The 19,816-nt window shown below is 41.2% G+C and overlaps 2 protein-coding genes across 5 annotated transcripts; one reads left to right on the top strand and one right to left on the bottom strand.

Annotated features, from left to right (window-relative positions):
* The first annotated feature begins 120 nt into the window (after positions 1-120).
* Positions 121-19,553, top strand: LOC108148769 (endoplasmic reticulum aminopeptidase 2). Of its 2 annotated transcripts, none has more exons than XM_017275974.2 (12): positions 121-283; positions 11,592-11,732; positions 14,224-14,412; positions 14,854-14,936; positions 15,029-15,237; positions 15,468-15,648; positions 15,711-17,070; positions 17,235-17,377; positions 17,435-17,697; positions 17,762-17,891; positions 17,957-18,328; positions 18,456-19,553. In XM_017275974.2, exons 1-12 carry the CDS (start codon positions 130-132, stop codon positions 18,606-18,608), a joined length of 3,378 nt encoding a protein of 1,125 aa, XP_017131463.1. In that variant the 5' UTR covers positions 121-129; the 3' UTR covers positions 18,609-19,553. The 2 variants fall into 2 exon arrangements, with proteins under 2 accessions (XP_017131463.1, XP_017131465.1); XM_017275976.2 differs by lacking the exon at positions 121-283 and adding an exon at positions 10,855-11,037.
* LOC121467566 lies at positions 1,335-5,470 on the bottom strand. 3 transcript variants are annotated; one of them, XM_041709195.1, is made up of 2 exons: positions 3,810-5,467; positions 1,335-3,670 (listed from the first exon to the last, which is right to left on the bottom strand). In XM_041709195.1, exon 1 carries the CDS (start codon positions 5,289-5,291, stop codon positions 3,825-3,827), a length of 1,467 nt encoding a protein of 488 aa, XP_041565129.1. In that variant the 5' UTR covers positions 5,292-5,467; the 3' UTR covers positions 1,335-3,670; positions 3,810-3,824. The 3 variants fall into 3 exon arrangements, with proteins under 3 accessions (XP_041565129.1, XP_041565131.1, XP_041565130.1); XM_041709197.1 differs by lacking the exon at positions 1,335-3,670 and having other exon boundaries at positions 3,732-4,740; positions 4,815-5,470; XM_041709196.1 differs by lacking the exon at positions 1,335-3,670 and having other exon boundaries at positions 3,732-4,740; positions 4,815-5,467.
* Positions 19,554-19,816: the final 263 nt, after the last annotated feature.

Genomic DNA, 19,816 nt, shown 5'->3' on the forward strand with positions numbered 1-19,816 from the left:
CACTCCCAATCCTGCCCCTTCGTGCCAGGATCAGTCAAACCCATATACTACCCAGAAAACCGAATCGTGCCCCGTGGCAAAGAATCCAAGACGGCACCACTTAAACCACAAGCCTACAAAATTGGCCGAATGTTATGTTGTGGCTTCTGCTGTGGCAATATGTCGAAGCGCGATTACAAAGTGGCCACCACCGATGGCATCGAGCTGGAGCCATTGGGCGGCGAAAAGTGCGAAAAGGATAAGGACAAGGATAAGGAAAAGCAGACGAATGGTGTCACCTTTGGTAAGTCTCGTTGAACCTTGAACGCCACCTGAACACATCTGCGATTGCAATTGCCTGGGGCACCATAAATGATCAAAGGGGTGGAAAAGTGCATAATTGCACTTGTGCATAATCCGACGCTCAACGCAATTCAAATTCCATTTGCCTGCCAATTTTGGTTCGCCCCTCTGGGATTTATGCATCAAGTTGTTTTCTTAATTACACCGAATGCAAAACAAAAGCATTAAAAATGCCTCGTCTTGCAGCTTACTTACAGCGTTACTCATACGCGCCGTTGGCCAGGGGCAAAGTAAATGAATGTCAGCATCCAGCATCCAACATCCAACATCCAACCCTCATCTCTCGACAGCCCCCGTCTCCATTTACGAGATGTTTTTGCATTTCCTTTGCGCCGGCAGCCAAGTTAGCGGATTTTTCCGCCTTGACAGATGTCCACCGGCTCCGGCGGGCTGCTGCTCCGACTGGCATGGAGGCCATCGTATAATAGACAGGTTGGCGGGAGGTCGGCGGTCGGTGGTTGGTGGCACAAATGTTCCCGAGTGCTCTTTAAACTGTCGCCGATTTTCTGAAATATTTACGCTTGCCCGGAGTCTGGCGATGCCGGCAAAATGATCCCCTGGGGCCATCGATTGTGGTAATGCGACTTAAAGGGTTTGTCGGGAATATAAATTCTGGCCTTTTTTTTGGTAACAGGGAGAAGGGGAAGTAATAACAGTATAATCAACACATAACTCGTGTTTGCCAACAAAGAATTCTTTGTCAAAATCCTTACTAACAAAATTAAGCACAAATTTTTAGTCGGATTGTCTTGACCCTTGATAAATCTGAGCATTTAAAAATTAATGTTTCTAAAAAGATATTATAAAAAAAGGTGGTATGCCTCGGAATCGATATTTGAAAGATTAAAACACATTTCACTCATATGATTAACAACGCATAAAAGTATGCTTTATTGTTATGTTTATTATTATTTAAAGCTTTGATGTTAATATAAAAATGTTGTACAATACTTTTTTTATTTTAAAAATCGATCTGAAGACTTGAGTATAATCCACCCGCATCCCTAACCATATTTAAGTTTGTCATTAATATCACGAGACAAGTGAAATTCAAACATATGCAAATCGTGTTGACTTTATCAAGGCGACAAATCGTTCCACTTGGGCATGCCGTGGGCTAAAGTGGGCCAGTTTTCTTCGCCTTGGGTTTTCCCACCCTTTCCCCGGGCTCCCCATCAACTCACCTCTTGGGCCGAGCGAATCAGTGTCACGGGAACAGGACGTGGACGTGTGCTCGTGTCCCACCTGCCAGTCGAGCAATTAAGGATGCATAAAGTGGAGTAACCACTTGACTCCACGACAGCCGCAGCGGTGTTTACTTTAACGGAATCCAGTTTAACCTTTACTTGGTGTCCGGGACAACAAATATCAACAATATTTTGCCAAAGTAATCCTATTTTGACTGATCGCTAGGAATTTTGCAAATTGATTTTTAACAAGATGTAATCATTTTGGCTTAGACAATCTAAATCTCCTTGTCGTTGATTTATAATTCCAAAGTGGTTATACGTTAACTATGAAAAACAAAAGTTGTTGTGCGAGTTCGCTAGCAAAATGTTAGTTATATTACGAAGTGCCTGCACAAATGTTCAACTGCATTTGGGATTAATTAAAACGGTTAACAAATAATCATACCGCCCAAAAACTAAACCTATTTTTGCTAAACATAAGCCTTTGAAACAGGTTCAATAACAGCTTGAAAACCTTTAACCTCAAGCGATTTAAAAGGTTTTTTTCAGATGGTGTCTTTCGAGGCCGATGCCCGTCAAAGGGTTAATGGAGGGGCCTCGACGAAGGCGACTGATGTTGATAATTGCAGGATGCGTTGTGTTGATTGCAGGCTGAATGGGCTCGCACACACACGACGGCACTCGAGCACTTGGGCGGGGGCTTGACTCAAATAAAGAAATCCCGCCTATCCTGGACTGCATCAGCGAGATAAAATGGGTCCACAAGAAACAATTGAAGCGGCAAGAGCCTTGCGCTGCATGCCAAAGTGTGACACGGAGCTACCGCCTCCTTTTGCCTCCGCTTCCTATGTGTGCGGATGAGTGAAAGTAAAGGATACATTGAAATGAAATGTGTTTTTGGGTCAGGCAACTTCAAGCCCAACCAGAAAAGTGGAAGCCGCCGAGCAGGAAGAGGGCCCCACAGGAAGGCGGAGCGGATGAGGAGTGCGACTGGCAAATGGAAAATGGAAAATGGGAAACTGACTAGCGGGCGAGTCAAGTCAACCCGTCAAAACGTCAGGGCGAGCAACAATTTATTGTAGCGAAATGGCGCAGGCGAAACACAATTAAATGCAACTACAAAGGACACAAGGATCCCTCCAGCATTTCGCCCTGCACCAACATTTTCCCACCTCCCACTGGGCGCGTAATTAAATGGAAATGGAAAATATTACCCGCGGGCCCCTTTGGAACACAACACTTGTACTTGTTGAGGCACTTGAAGCCTTGCCAAGCCGCGTGCATTTGGTTTCATTTGTGCTATATAGCATACCCTTGCCCAGAAGGGTTTCTATATATAGGCCTGGACTACGAAGAAAGCAAACAAGGGGAGCGGACATCATGCCCAACTTTACACTATTTGCTTAGTTCCTAAGAAAAAATCAAAAAAGAATAAAACAAAATTATTATAGTAAATTCCCAAAGTTATTATGTTTTATATGGGTCATATTTATATGGATCATATTTAAAATCATGTAAAACTAAGCCATTCGCGTTTACGTTAATTACACCACAAATACTTAATACTTATTATATTTAAATAAATTTTTACTTTACCCTTAACTAAATATCTTAAGTACGTGATAGTTTAAACTATGTTTAAATGGTCTCGAGAACATCTATATTTCGTTATGGAACTCTTCTACTTATTATGCTCCAAGAGAGCGGAGGCTAGCTTAACTTGGTTTCTGCACAATTAGTTCGCCACCATGTTTAATCCGCTTCAGTTGATTCCAATACCATTTAAATCGATTGCAGAGGAACCCCGACATCCCCTTTCCAAAACCCTCTCATCGAGCACTTGAGCTCAACTCTTCTGATTTACATTATTTGCTCCAGCATTGAGTCTGCAAGTGGCCCTCGAACACGGTCTGCCAATTAATTAAATCATGGCAAATGCCTCAAATTGAGTGTGCAAATAAGCAGTTGGACCTCTGCCCGCAAGTCTGTACTTCTTATCGTTGACCCAACAATTTCAAATAAGGATTGTACTCCATCAAAATGCGGTGTTAAGCCGGTGATAAGAACGGCGTTGCAAAGAGGGTCATCGACCTCTGTTTATACTCATTGTCGTATTTTTTAAAATGCAATATAAACATCTGTGAATATATTTAAAATATCAAATAAGTAATGTAAGAATAAGTAATAACATAGCGTTCTTTACTGGGTTAATTAAAGTTTATTTAATTACGCAACCAGTTATTTTTGATGAATGATGTAACAGAGTGTAGAACTTACAATTTTACCCTGTAATTATCTTGTTGTCATCCTTTTTAAATGTGAACAATTAAAAGCCTGGGCAAATGACGGCAGTTTTGGCAATATATTGCTAATCATTTCGTTTAACATGCCCATTTGAGTGGTAAAGCTTTGAGCCATCCTCAAAAAAGACAGTTGACTTAGGGTTTTTGTGGTGAAGCTGGGCTGAATCTGGTTGAACTTTGAATCCGGTGCGAAATACGCTTCATGGACGAGATTCAGGACGATAAGGATCACTTGTTGCTTAGCTAATAAATCATCGCTTCTATATAGCTTGGAACAGTATAGGTTTACTGTAATTATATTGTTATCGTCAAATATTTTCAGAAAATTACCGTTACGCTGGGTACATCTTCTTGGCCTGCAAATTTCTAACATATTAAATACTAATTGAATTCCCAGCTCGGTCATCTTAAATAAGTCATGACTGTCGAGGTCAAAGATTCGATTTTCCAATAAACTGTAAGGCACTACGATGATTTTACCTCGGCTATATATTGTATTCAAGCCCTGGTCCAGTTGGTTTACTTGTTTAAGGAGCCTGTACTCCGAAGCCCTTTGAACGGCAGAATCGTAGTCGTCGTCGTCGTTGAAGTCCAAATCCTTGTAAAAGTCGGTAACAAACTCACGGTGGTTGACTTCCTCTGGTATGTTAGCAATACTTAGGGTCAAGTTATTTAAGCTTCTCTGAAGGTACTTAATTTCAGGCGTCGTCCAGTTCTGTGAGTTTCTTTCCAGTCTGATGATCATTTGATGGCGTATCGCTTCGAAAATCTTATCGACCTGAGACCGATATTGACTTACTTTTTCGGGGCCTAGGATACGCTCCTCATAGATAAGGTTTGAAGCTAATTGCAGGTAAAGGTTCACAGTCTTCACACAGCCGTGAACTCTTTCGATGACAGGGAAACTTAGCGAATAATGAAAAATTCGGTAAATCTCGTCTTTCAACTCTATATCGGGGTTGAAGGTTGTTAACAATACCTTGAACCTAATCAGGTCTTCCTGGCTCTTAACATGCACTACAGCGCTGGGCGGAATGGTTTGATCGTAGATGTTTTCAAGAAACTTCGCCAGGGACTTTCCATACTGGTTCTCCAGTTCCTGCATAGTCAGTTGCTGAGCTGGAGGTATACGACTATTGCTTGTCTTCCTTGCCAGGCAAATGTTATAGAATCGCTGCATTTTCCCCTCCAGGCTACCTTTCTCAAAGTCCTGATCCTTTAGTTCGTCGAACAGGATTTGAAACTTTGCCATTAATGACGGCGGCTTCAACCGTTTTGCATACTTGACTGAATAGTTTCGAAAATTCTGGCAGGGTTCAACACTTTCATCCATGTAACTAAGCACTTGGCTAATGATTAAGCCATTGGGATCGGCCCTGGTAAGTTCCACAGTGTCTGCCATAACGCCAATTAGAAGCAGGCTGCTTATCCAGAAAAAAGGTCTGCCTCTTGTCATTGCAATTAGGAAACTAAACGGTCCATTAGAGATTTTTTCGGGAGAGGCCCCATAATAATTCAGAGATTAAGTACTGCTTATCAATAAAGTAAAATGAGCGGATTTTATAATATAATCAAAACCAAATTCATTATATAATAGCATCAGTGTGACATGATAAGATGATTTCGGTGTGTCAAATCCAAGTTCAAAGGTTTTACCTAATAATCTAAATTAAACTTTGTTGGTCAAGCTTCTCTATCGGGTTTTAAATTATAATTGCGTATTTAAACGGAGATGTTTATTTAAACTTCTTCTTTAAACTTCTATTTTTCTGTAGAGCCAAGGACTTCATATTTAATATTTTGATTTTTGCCTAACCAGATTTCGAAACGCCGCAGACGACTAGCCCTTAATAGCACAATAACAATCTTCGATTACAAGAGCCACCCTGCGTTGACTCTTGGCCAAGTGTTTGCTCTGCAGCAATGGCAGTAACAGCTTAAATTTATTGATTGTTTCATAAACAGCGATTATTTAACCACCGCATTTCCATCGGCACTGCAATGACCCAGCAACCACTTTCCCCATCCGCCTTTCCCCATCCCAAAGTCTGGCGAACACTTGTGGCCATCTTCTGCATGTTCAACCAGTTAGTAGCCCCGGCGATGGAAGGGGATGATGGGTGAATGGGGGATTTCCTCTAGATGCTCAATGGGATCAATATGTGGCAGTGTGTGGATGGGCGATTGTGGGTGGTGAATGTGTAGCACATGACAAGTCACAAGTGCGGCCAGTAAATTTGCATGCGACAGCAAATACTCAATTGTCGGACACAAAAAGCGGGGGACCGGCAATGTGAAGAGAAATGGTGTTTTGTGGGGGTGCTATTTAAGGGTCAGAGTTGAAAAGCGAAAACCGGAGACCTGAGCCGAACCGAACATTCGGGCAACGTGTGCAGCGACTTTTTTCTCGCTGTTCGCAGTTCTGCACCGTGTGCAATTTTCTATCCTACACTTTGAGGCTCTGCCAGTACAAAACCATGTGCATTTATTAAATGTTTTATAAGAAAATTTTTGTTTAACTTGAACTTAAAGTAGGGAATAGCTTAAAGCTGTGATTGCTAAGAGATATTTAGTTTTCAAAGGGTACCAAGATTCGGTTTAATCCAATTTTAAGCTTCCGCATATTCAACGCTTTAAACCAGATATGCGACAACTGAAAAGGGGGCGGGCACTCGATGAGGTGTGGCAACGCGTAATGAACACGATTCAGCGCGACTCAACCTACGAGACCGCAAAGGGAAAACTTTACACTAACGTGACGACGAATTTATTGAGTTGAGCCGGTGGGCGAAGTCAGTGGCTTGGGAAATTGGGAAAATGGTACGAAAAGGGGAGGATAAAGGCCGGAGGAGCATCCCCAATTTTTCCGCCAAGTCACCGCGAACCGGTGGTGTGTTTCTTCTTCTACATGTATCCCCAAAAAAACTTTCGTCGCATTGCCGGAACAAAGAGGCAAAAGGGAAAAAAATGAGATTTCATTTGCCGGCAAACTTCCTAAAGCGAATTACCATTTACGGTTGAGCTTTGTGCTCCATTTGTTGATTGTTGCCCAGTTGCCAAGCCGACCTAAAACTAGGCAACACAACGCAGCATCAGGACATCGTAAATTCCAAATGGAATAGTCAGGGATAAATAGAAATTTTAATCATAAAAATCGCATCCCCTTACGGGAAACGCTAATGGTATGACAGCATTTTTTATGACAAATTCACTCACATGTCAACGAAATAATTATAATTCCGTTCTGTACGAATTTGTTACGCACGAAAACCAGAGTAAATCAAATGTTAAAGCAGAGAGAACTCATCCCTTAAACGAAAACTTCTAATGATGAGCCCCTGCCAGATTGAACTAGTTGGCCAGCACATGATAAACAACACAACATGAACAAGAACAACAACAAATGATTGCATGTGGGCGAAAATAGAGGGGGGTTATGGGGACTTTTAAGGGTTGCTCCGCTACTCGTTCGCCTGGCAACACTTTAATATACGCTTTTCTTTTAATACCCGGTAGTCGTGGAGTTCAAGGGTATGTTAAAAAAATTCGAAACAGTTATAGTAAATGTATAAATCAGTTCATTTTGTAAGCTATGAATAGAAACCTTATAAACTCTTTGATTTGACATTTACAATTTTCTTCGACACTTTCAAAATTTTTCAAGTGTTTTGCAGCCGTTTTCCAAACTAAACAGAAAACTGTTATTCTAAAGGGTATACAGAGAACAACCATAGCTTTTAAGCTTATATTTGTTTTTGGTTGTATCAAAACAAAAATCCAGTCAGCGGGTGGAAATGGAGAAGAAGAGAGGGGGAAGACACCAAACACAAGAGCTCTCCAAGGAAATTTCATTTTCACTTTTGCAGGTGAGCGAAGCTCTCTGTCGGAAAGAGAGAGTGGAAAGACAGCCCAAGAGAGCGAAAGAGCGGGTGGTCATGCGCCGGACTTTCTTTTGGGGTTGCCACCTCGCATCTCGCAGGGTTGCTGCACGCCGTTTTGCTGAGGCAGCATCCAGTTGGAAAATGTACGAGCACTTAAACGCAACAAAAAGCGCGTGACAAAAGGCGGCGTTCTGAACCAGAAAGCACACTGACAGCTCGGTCTTGACAAAAAGGACTTACACACACACATACACACAGTCGAATGCGTCGCGTGCTGCCCCCTCAACCCCCTCCCGTTGTGCGTGTCTATAAAAAAAAAGAAAAAATTACCAAAAAAATAAGAAAAAATAAAGAACAGAAAAAGTGTAGTGAAGCCAATCAAACGAAAAATCATCAAATTAAAGTGTTTAATTCCCATCCCAAGCCTCAAGTAATTAGTATGTGCATTTATTTTTATTGATCTGCTAAAATTGACCTTTTTGACCAGAGACCCCTAAAAAACAGAACAAGCTCTTGAACTCTTTTTTTTTTATAATTAGCAATGTGAAATGCATCGTTATGATATATTGCCATGTTAAATGCAACTGCAGCCGAGAACCACAATTCAGTCAAGTGGCAACAAAGGCGAAAAAAGGGGAAAAGGGAGCAGCTAAAGGCAAAAAAGTGCGAAAAAAAGGAGATAGGCGAAGGGAAGGGGACGCGGGCGTTAAGGGAAACAAGAGCGGGGGCAACTGGAAAGCGCACTATTGACATATATACGCGTAGATTGGAGCGCAAGAGAGGAAGAAAACGCCGCATAAGACAAAACAGGAAATTCACTTATACACGCGCACAACGAAAGGAAATTCGCGCTGTTGAGCTTTGCATTTTGACATTTCATTTCAAAACACAGATTCCAGTGAGAGCGCTCCACTCACTCTTCCACTCTCACTTCCAAGCTCTCTCTTTCTCCCACATCGCTCTCCATCTCTCCCTCTTTATTCCTTAAGGTTTTTTTTACCTTTCCATTATTTTCGCTGAGCAAATGAGAATGTAAACAAATACCAAATGGCGGCCGCGTTAAACAAAAATAAAATGGAATTGTGATATATGCTTTAACACGTTTCTTGCGTGGTATATGTCCATGGTACAGAAATGGAAGGAGGGGTTGGATTTGAGAGGAGGTGCAGTCACGAAGACAAACAATAGCCTTTGTTCCACTTGGAAATTAGGATTAGGTTCCCATTCTGACATTGACATTAAACAAAGAGAAAAGTCAAAAACAAACAGAACGCGAAACCTCATTAAAGAACAATTTAGGCGACAACAAACACGGCCAAACGCGAATTGAATAGTTAGCAAATGTTGTTGACACCCGTAAATAGTACTTTTTATTGCGATCGCTTTTTTTAAGTCACATTTGTAGATAAATTGACATGCGAAAAATGTGTACAAATGGTTTCAGTTTGTATTCATAACTTTTAATGGCGGATTTTACGACTTCAATTTCACAGAGAGTAATATAAAATATTGAATTGTACTTTTTTTCAAAATTGCTTTTTACTTACCTACGTATACGTGATTTATATTCATTGTATAAAAAATTATAATCTGCGTCAAGGACCAAACATTTACAAATTTTAAAGACCTAATAAATTACACAGCTCGCTGACATATTGGGTCAAAAAAGTTTTCAATTATCTAAAAATCAGTAGCGAATAATTAGTTTTCTTCATTTCATTTAAAAATAAGTATTTTAGACTTTCTGAGATTTTCCACTTGGGAACAGCCGGCCGCCCCTTGAGCTTATCAAAATCAGCTGATACTATGGCTGAAATCAGTTGTTCCAACAAGATAAGAACTCTGAATCATTTTTACCTTCAAGGTGTGTGCTTTATCTGCAATTTACCAATTGGTACGGCTATTCGTTTTATTCTTAAATTATCGTTGCTACGCCTTACAAACCTTAACCACAAATTATGCCAGAATGATGCTACAGGCGGCCAACTTCAGATTCAAGAGCTTCTCAAAGGCAGACAAAAATGCGGACATTAAATAGTACATACATATTCCACACAAAAGCCGGCTACAAAAAGAGAGAGAGACAGAGATAAACAGAGAGAGATGAAAACATATTTTTGGGGGGTTGATTTTTGGGCGTTGAAAGCGCTTTTCACTAATTCAATGCGACATTGAAAACAGTGAGCTTGAATGCGAAAAGTGCAGACTCTCAGAAGGGACCCATGGACAGAATTACGGACAGGGGCGGACAGGGCAGCCGTAGTCTGACTAGACGGAGCCGGAAGGGCGTCAGCGTCTGGCTTTCGGCCAACTGAGGGGGTGGCAAAAGAGACGGCTAAGGAATTGCCAAACGAAAGCATTCTGGGAAAGTGCTATCTGCATAAATTATGTATGTATATTTCTGGTCGCCCGATTATCAACTCGTCAAAGGCGCCTCATTTTTTGGCAGTCGATTTTGTGGTGAAAGGGTGCAGACAGAAAAATCCATGAGCACTTAAATCAAGCAATCAAAGGCCATAAAAAAATGTTTATAACGTCTCTTAAAAAAGATTTGAAGACATTGGACAGACTCACATTATTCTTTGAAAGTTTTGCCTCAAAAATGTTAAAACTATCAGCTTTGCTTGAAAATTTGTTTTAAAAAGTATCGAATTAAATTAAAATTACTGCTTATAAAATTTAGAAATAACCTTTAGTCCGAAAGCAAGACAGCAAAATTAAAGAAAATTGTTTCTTATTCAAGGCAAAAGTAAGTGCTCAACCAATTGAAAAAATCCTAAGAAAAACGGTACGGAAAGTTGGTATCTGCATAAATTTGGGGGCACATTTTTGGCCATACGATTATCAACTCATCAAAGGCGTTTCAGTTTTTGGCAGTCGATTTATTGGTAAAGGGGTAAAAACAGTAAAATCCATAAGCACAGAAAGCAAGAAGCCAATTCCGGTCATTGGTTGTGAATAAACTATGAAGAGCACGTGACCCAGAAAAGGGGGTTCTGGCCAAAGGGGTTCGACCTGTATGGGTTATAAAGTGATTGTGATTTCCCTTCTAGAGTAAACAAGCCGGCAATTATTTGCGGCGTGCCAGATTACCAAGTGCGTGATTCAACGGGTTCGCTGCGGTTTCGGTTCCGATTTCGAGCCCCAATTCGTTTACGGCCACGGGTTAGCAAGCGTACGTATTGGCCGGAAGACACAGAGACACCGGCCCCGTTAAGATTTCGGTCGTCGGCGGTGGTCAGAGAGGCTCTAAGATTTGGCGTCGCGAGCGCATCGAGATGACAAATGATCCGGACCTCGATGACTGTGCCTTTCTATCCGGTAAGTTGAAAAACTTGGAAAGTTAAATAAAAGTGATAGGCAAATGCAATGCTTAAATGTAGCAATACTTTCAAAATTCTTTACGGTTCAGAACTATAAATAATAATTAATTAAGGTTTTTTTCTTCATTGAAGTGTGCTAAAAACCTTTGGGTAATTTAATATAATTATTACGTAATAAATAGTAACATTAGGGGAAATTGTTCGCCATTGTTACTTGATAACATAGCGGAAGTTGCTTTTACTGATTGGAGATACAAATGGTTTTCACATTTTAAAATAGAACACTTAAGATCTGTATACTAGATTAACGAACTTTTTACTTATACTCGATATTAGAACTTTGTATTCCAACGAATTTTTAACCGAAATTCGAACTTTATCTTGGCTCTGGATTTTCTCAGTAAGCTGACCCCCGTTTTGTGTTATTTTTACGGAGAGGCACTCAACTCCAGTGGCAATCGCAATGCAACCCATCCATATAAAATATTTGCACAGCCCCACGATGACTTTTATACTGAGTTTAATTACATTTTCCCCGTTTCTTTTCGACAGGTGGCGAATCAAGCGGCGGGCGGCAGACGCGTACCGGAGTCGCCGTCTGCTCACAGCGCCGGGCTCTACTTGTGGCCGGAATCGTGCTCGGCTCGCTGCTGCTGACGGCCATCATCATTGCCTACGCCGGACCGCAGAACGGTAGGTTTGCCCCGTGCCCCAAGACCCATGCCACAAGAACCATGGTGCTCCACCGCACCAGCCTCACTCCGTTTCTTTTCCTTTCTTTCTACGAATTTTTTTCCGAGCATATTCACCTCGTTCCTTTTTTCACCCACAATAAAACCAGGAGCGGTTGGGGTCACCCTTTGTTGTTGTTACTTGATTACGCTTTTATTGGGGGCGACAGGACATGTAGTCAATTGTGTGGGGGAAAAAGTCGGCTTTGTGGCATCGGTAGGGTCTCCAAAATTTGACAGCTTTAAAAATAGGAAATTGTAAAAGAGGGATTCTGTTGACGTGAATGGAACAATGAATTTTGTTTCCTGAAAGGGGTTCTAAAACTAAAGAACAGTTTTAAGCTTTTGTTAAAATTTCTTTTAATATGATACTAAAGGAAATCTTTTTAATAGGAAATATATACAAACAATTTCAATATTTTTTTATGTTCTGAAAAATAAGTGAAAGTGTTAATATAGATTTTGGATTTGCAATTTAAATTGTTCATATACTATATACATATCTACATTCTATAAGAAAGATTTCCAACTTGGATAAATGGAAATTAACAATTTAAAATTAAGCTCGATTAAAATTTGTACCCTTCAAATTTTTAAATAACCAAAAAACCTTGAACTTTAATACAAACTATGAATTAAAGGGTTTGATTAAGGGGAGAAGCCTTGCACAGGATAGTCCAACCGATAAACGTGTATAATATTGCAATTACTAAGGAGCCATAAATCAACATGTGTAAGGGAATCAAAAATAATGTAGCCCATTCTCTCTACCTTAGCAAAGTGTCTATGACTAAAGCCGCCTCAAGGTTCAAAGTTGAGACCCAATAAATCGGTATAAATGGTAATTGAATTCCTTGACCGGCAGGTCATAAACCATCTGACCGCAGCAATCCATTTGGCCGGGAGGAATATGCTTTTAACCATATTAAGCTGGGCGGTTGCGGAATCAGTTTCATTTCGCTTATAAATAGATGCAGCTGCATCACCTTACCCCACCTGTCCCATCCTGACGTCCTCAATGGATCCATAGGCCTCGACCTGATACTGTGTGTGTCTCTGGCCATATTCAACTGCAGAATTATGCAAAGTGCAAACACTCACATACTCGCTGGAAGTTTCTGTTGCATATCTAATGGGGCTAAATGCATTGGGGATAATTGCATTAACCCAAGGGAAAGGGAAAACAAGCCACACGAGAGTGTGTTTGCGGATTGGGGGGAAATGTAAGCAGACACATGTCTGGTGGAAATTTAATTTTCCCTGCAGCGAGCTCTTTAATCAATCAGTATTTGCCGCTTGGTAGCTTTTACTTCTGCTTCCGCCAATGCAATTAGAAGAGCTCGACCAGCTTTACACTTATTTCACGCCCTTCTATACAGTATATATATCCATTATAATATCGATTTGATTTCCTGACCATCATTTGTTTGTTTCCTATTTTTGTTTCCCTTTTGCCTTCGACTTTGTATACGAAATGTTTATTATATATATGAATTTTTTGAAAAATATGAAATATTTCTCTTAAATGCTTGTTTGATTGATTGGTTAAAATGTGAGTAACAATTATGTCAAACCCGAATACTTCTAAACTGGTAAATAGCCATGACAATCTATATTCATTCGGCATGTTGATGTCATTGATCATCTGTTGTTTTCAACTTATCTTTTACTCCTTTGTTATTTTGACACATTTTTTTTTTATCCCTAGATGTTAGATCTTTTATTTGTTATATTTCGCTAGTGGAAGAAGAATAAGATTCTTTTAATTTAAAAGTTTATTGTAAATATTAAACATCACTGGTCAAAAAATGAGTCATTGATAGGCAATATAAACGTCATATAGAGGTCAAAGAACACACTTTTTATTAGAAATGAAGTCAAAGCAAGTGCACTGATACTTTTGAAGGACACATATAGCTTAAGTTTAATACTCTCCATAAAAAGACAAGTCAACTTTTAAGTCTTTTATCTATAATTAGTTGTTAAATGAACTTGCATATACTTATTAAGGTGTAACGATATATCTTTTGTTAATGATGTAGCGTTTACTTTGAACTCCTGATGGCTTATGGATTATAATCTTTAGATTTTCCATTACTTCCACTGCTATTGATATGATTCCATTCGATTAATCGCGACATTCAGCTAGAAAGAAAATCCCCCATTTGTGAATTCCCTCGTTTGAGTTCCGTTCACCCCCACTAGATGTGCTAATGAATTGAACCGAATCCAATTATTAATCAGATTTATTGCTAGCTTTTCTTTATGCTAACCCCTACCCAAACTTAGATGATTATCCCCCTTAACCCTCTCTCTCTCTGTTGATTGTGTATAATGCAATTTGCTTTAACGAACATAGCTACGAATCCCCAAAAGAGTCGTCCGCGAAAAAGAAGAGTAGCGAGTCCTAAAACGTACCCGATACTGATTACACACCTTGACTATCCTTGCAGACTGCTCCTGCGGATCGAAAACGGTGTCCGGTTACGAATCGGATGAAGAGAACAACACTCAGCCCTTCAACCCGATTGCCACCAATGGGGAGCCGTTTCCCTGGCTGGAGAAGATGCTGCCGACCAGTGTGCGACCCCTGCGCTACATGGTTACTATCCATCCCAACCTAACGACACTGGATGTTAAAGGTGAGTCTGGAACCCTTCAGCGCGATTTTTTTAGCTTTACAATTTTTGTTATTCATTTTCCAAAAAAAAAATCGTATGTAAAAGGGGAGTTTTGGGGCTCCCGCTAAAATCACAAATGTTTTTACAGCAATATATTACAATTATGTTTTGAATTTTTTCTATAAGCAATTTTAAAAACCTTTTAATTTTTGTGGCACTTTAATCCGGGGTGCCACAAAAATTTATTATACTTCTTAAAATCTCATTCAAGTGTTCACTTCCTTTTATATTGTGGAAAATTGGATATTTAAATTGACTTTTTCGATTTCTTTGCTTTTAAATTGGTTAGCAATTTGAAAGTGGGCAGCTCTCCTGCCCAATAATATTCATGGATGGAATTATAATTTGATTGTCTGACTTTCAATTCTTCCGCTTTTCGTTTTCATATTTCCGCTTGGCCAGGCCAAGTCACCATCGATTTGCATGTGGAGAAGGAGACGAACTTCATTGTGCTGCACATCCAGGACCTCAACGTCACCGAGAAGGTAAGCTAGTTTCGGTCCGGCGGCATGCAAATTAAGCCAATTAGCGTCTGGCTCGAGTGCGCCCATTGATTGCATTCCCGTTTCGGTTGCAGGCCATCGTGACCCCAGGACCCAAGGGTTACGCCCTCAAGATTGTCAAGGTGCTGGAGTTTCCGCCTCGGCAACAGCTCTACATTGAGGTGAAGGAGAAGCTCAAGAAGAAGTCCAATTACACTCTCAACCTGCGCTGGTACTCCAAGCTCAATCCGGAGCCTGAGGGCTTCTATGTGGACCAGTATGAGAGCTCCAATGGCGTGGAAAGGTAAGAAGACCCATCTAGTGCTTATTTTTTAGGGCTCCATTCATGCTGAAGAAGTTTGCTTAATGATAATTATTGGATCATACAATATGAGTTCTAGTTATTTGTATAAAAAATGTCCATAGCTGTAGTAGTTAGTGGGTACTTAACTATGTAATATAACTATATATTTAAAAGTATTTTTATTCACATATTTATTTATTTATAAAACACCTACAAATTTCTCTTTTTAGATTACTAGCTGCCACAGTTTTCCGGCCGAATGGTGCAAGACGAGCGTTTCCCTGCTTCGATGAGCCGCACGTTCGGGCGCCATTCCGCATCTCCGTGTTCCGAGATCGCTTCCACATTGGTCTGTCCAACTCCATAGTGCACACCACCGAGGACGTGGGCTTCTACATGGGCACTGGGCTGGTAAGAATGGAGTGCAACCAAAGTAAAAAAAATATGTATAATAAATAGTTTATTCCCCACAGCTCCGTGACGACTTTATAGAGACGCCTCCGTTGCCAGCGGATGCGGTGGCCTGGGTGGTGAGCGACTTCCAGCGTGAATCCCTGCAGCCCTCGGCGGCATATATCCCCACGACTCCAGCGCCACTTGGTACCGGAGTGGGTGGCAAAAAGTCCGCCCAGCTAAACAATTATACCCAGCTTAAAGGCAAAAACCCGCCGGTACGAAACATCACTGCCCTAACTCATTCATTGAATGTCAACCTGACGCCGCGCCAAAATCTGACGGTGACTCAGTCCACGACGACGACAGCGTGGCCAGTGAATCTCAATGGAAATGGAAAGCCCACGAATCTCACATCGCTGTCACAGTCCACGGGTTCGTCGATTAAGAGAGCTCCCTCGTACACCTTCTACGCGCCCAGGGATCTGCTGATTCGCTCCTCCTTCATTCTGCACACATCGAGGGATGTTCTGGAGTATCTGCAGACCTGGCTGGACATCAGTTATCCCCTCACGAAGGTGGACTTTGTGGCGCTGCCTTCGTTGGATCGTAATATGATCTCCTCGCTGGGATTGGTCACCTTGAAAACCTCATTCCTGACGGATCCGAGTTCGATTACCTCTGAACAGTATCAGTTTAGTGCATTACGGATTGCCGAGGCGATGGTGCGGCAGTTCTTCGGAGGAATCACTTCCCGCAAAGTGCTCAAGGATGTGTGGCTGTGGGAGGGATTGATCCAATACCTGGGTATCCATGCTTTGGCTCCGCTTCAAGAGAGCTGGCCTTTGAGAGAGATGTACCTTCTTAAGATGGCCACTGCAGCGCTGGACATAGATGCCATCCAAGGATGGGATAGCATTATGAATGGCACCAGTCATGATGGCAACAATGAGGAGTTCTTCGTCCAAAAGACAGCAGCCATATTCTCCATGTTGCACACGGCCATCGGTGAGGATCGTTTTAGGGGCTGCCTCGGCTCGTTCCTCAAGGTAAATCGATTCAGGACCGCCGAGCCCACAGATCTGTGGACCATTTGTACAAAGAAAGCGAACGGTTCGAAGAACATCAAGGACATGATGACTCTGTGGACCCACCAGCCGGGTTTTCCGTTGCTCACTGTCACCAAAATGGGCAACAGCATCTCCATCTCGCAGAGGCCCTTTCGACCAGCTGATTTTCTAGCCATCCACGATGACTCCTACGACGGAAACAACTATAATAAGTCGTCGCTGAATGCCACGGATATGCCAAGTACTGTGCCGCCCACAACGCAGGGTAGCAAACACAAGGCAGTGCCTCACATGAAATGGATATTTCCGGTCACATACGTAACCGATATTAACAACGTCAGCGAAACCCTCTGGATGCAGAACGTTGATGGTGAGTTGTACAAGATATGAATTTAATACTGTGATTACTAATAGGCCCGAAACCATAATATTTATTTATTTTTGTTCAGTAACTTAATTAATTAAGTATTTATATGGAAGTCATGTATGTATTATTAAAAACAAATGCTAACAATTTTCTAAACCTCTTTTCAGTAACCTTCAACGTTCCCGAGAACGTCAAATGGATCAAAGTGAATGCCATACAAAACGGCTATTATCGTGTGGTCTACAACGACGACAATTGGGCCAGTCTCATCGAGGAGTTGGCCACTAATCCCAAGCGCTTTACCAGCGAGGTATTCTTCGAAGCATTAAAACAGTTAATCATAGCTAATTTAAATTTAATTTTGCAGGATCGCTTAGGCCTGTTGTCGGACGCCTTTACGCTCTGCCATGCTAATCTGCTGCCCTGCGAGATCACCATGAATATGATCCAATATCTGCCCAGCGAAACGCACTACGGACCAATGGCTTTAGCCTTGAGGCATCTTGAGAAATGGCGTCGCATACTCAAGTACTCGGAGTGCTTCCTCATGCTCAGCGAGTTTATCAAAATGAAGATCTCCACGGTTATGGAAAAGGTGGGCTGGTCGGATGACGGTGATGTGGCCACCAGGTGAGCTTAACATAATGAATGCCTTAAAGATCTTTAGTTTGAACACTATTTCTAATTTCTAAAGGCTACTGCGTCCCGAGGTGCTGTTGGCATCGGTTCTGTGGGAGGACATTGATAGCATCACGAAGGCGAAGAACATGCTTAACCAATATCTATACTACAATGGTTCCGCCATTCCGCCAAATCTTAGAGAGGTTTGTTATGCCGTATATCTTGATATACAAATTGTAATAACTCATTTTTGGTATTCTTTCCCCAGGTGGTCTACACCGGCTCTATCCTGTCCGGGGAGTATATTTACTGGCAGCACTGTTGGGAGCGTTTCGTTAATCTCCAGCGCACCTCGGAGACTTTTGTGGAGCGGATGCAGCTGCTCCGCGCGTTGGGAAGGACCAAGGATGCCTGGCTACAGAACCGCCTGCTTTCGCATGTGACAATGCTGCCCACCGAGGAGGTGGTGCAGGTGCTAAAAGCCATCGCAGGCACGCCGACGGGCGGAGCCATGGCCTGTCGCTTCCTGCAGGCCAAGTGGTTCGAGCTGGAGAAGCGCCTGGGTCCGGGCACGATTAGCTTTGCCAAGGTTATATCGGCCATCACTCAGTACGGAGCCACTAAGTTTGACTACGATGAGGTGAGTTATAGTAATCCAGGGTGTTGTGTAACTTACAATACAGTCTATGGAGAATGTTTAATTTTTAATGAAATGCGTTTTAAAATGTTTATTAAATTAATGGTCTTTTGGTTTTGCCTCCCCTCAGCTCAAGTCACTGGTGCATCGATTCGGCCGAGGTCACGGGATGTCCGTGCTGAATATGACCTTGAGCAGCGTGGCCTCCAACGTGGAGTGGGTGGCCCGGTCACAGACGTCGCTCTACAAGTGGGTGGAGGGCAACCTGCACTCGCATCGATAGAGGAGATGGGACACAAACACGGAGGTCCTTACACACTTCTCTCTTCAGACTCATTTGTAATTATGTTCCTCTCTCAGACACGAATCTTAAGTGAACTTTGATTTCGCCGAGTTAACTAACACACTATGGATCTATACTCTTTACCATATCATTGCCAGTTCGATCGATCTCCTTAGTTTTCTCTGTAGCTGTCCTATAATTTTAGTACTCAAAGTTAATTGACTTAAGTGTAAATTACGATTGCTATGATCAAGCAGATCTTATATTTGTGTATATCTATTCCAGTGGAGAAAACCTTTTCTAGCACATACGAATGTGTATATCTACAACTGAACATAAGGATCTATCTATATATGTATATTGTATATGTATGTATATTTTACAAACCAAAAAAGAAAAAACCAAACATATTTAGAGCAATGGATAATTGTAGATTGTAAGCGAAGAACAAAGAACAACATATTTTTTCATAAAACTAAAATGAATGGAAACATAAGAAGCCCCATAATCGATAAACTAAATCGCCAATGAATGCATTCTAGTAACTGTATAGCATATATGTATATTAATATTAGTGTGTCCGTGTATGTGCGCATCGAATCATCACTGAACTCTTCCTTTTTGCCCAAAATAATTATTACGTCTAAAATTTATGCCCATTTGCCCTAGGCTACCTGACCAAAAGCAAATAAAATCTAATTTTTATGATTTTTTTAATCTAATTTGTGATACCATAAACTTGGCCTAACGTATAAATATCAAATTAAAATCAGCTAATTCCAAATCTCAATAACATGACATACGTATTTAATTCAATAATCATTAATATTTACGGCGAATCCAATTGGCTTGAAATCTGTTAACATTATTATATGCCTGCCATAGTAATTAACTATCTTAACTCGTGTACTAAACAGAAAACCAAATATAGGTTCTTATTAAAAATTGTCAAGCGGGCAGAAATACAAATTTATGTAAAGATATACCTTTCTTTCAAGCTTTTTTTTTGTGGTCTGAGGTCAGGCAGGCAGATAACGTAGGAAATCAAGATACGAAGTTACATATAAACATTACCATAATGTACATACATGGCGTACATGCTGTAGTTTGCTAGAACCCAAACATATTCAACACTTATTATTTCCGCACTCGCATAAGACACAAAACTGATTATCAGATTACAATGTTCCGACTACTACGACTTGTGT

This window comes from Drosophila elegans, unplaced genomic scaffold (genome assembly GCF_018152505.1).
Source record: "Drosophila elegans isolate 14027-0461.03 unplaced genomic scaffold, ASM1815250v1 contig_476, whole genome shotgun sequence".
Classification (NCBI taxonomy): Eukaryota; Metazoa; Arthropoda; class Insecta; order Diptera; family Drosophilidae; genus Drosophila; species Drosophila elegans.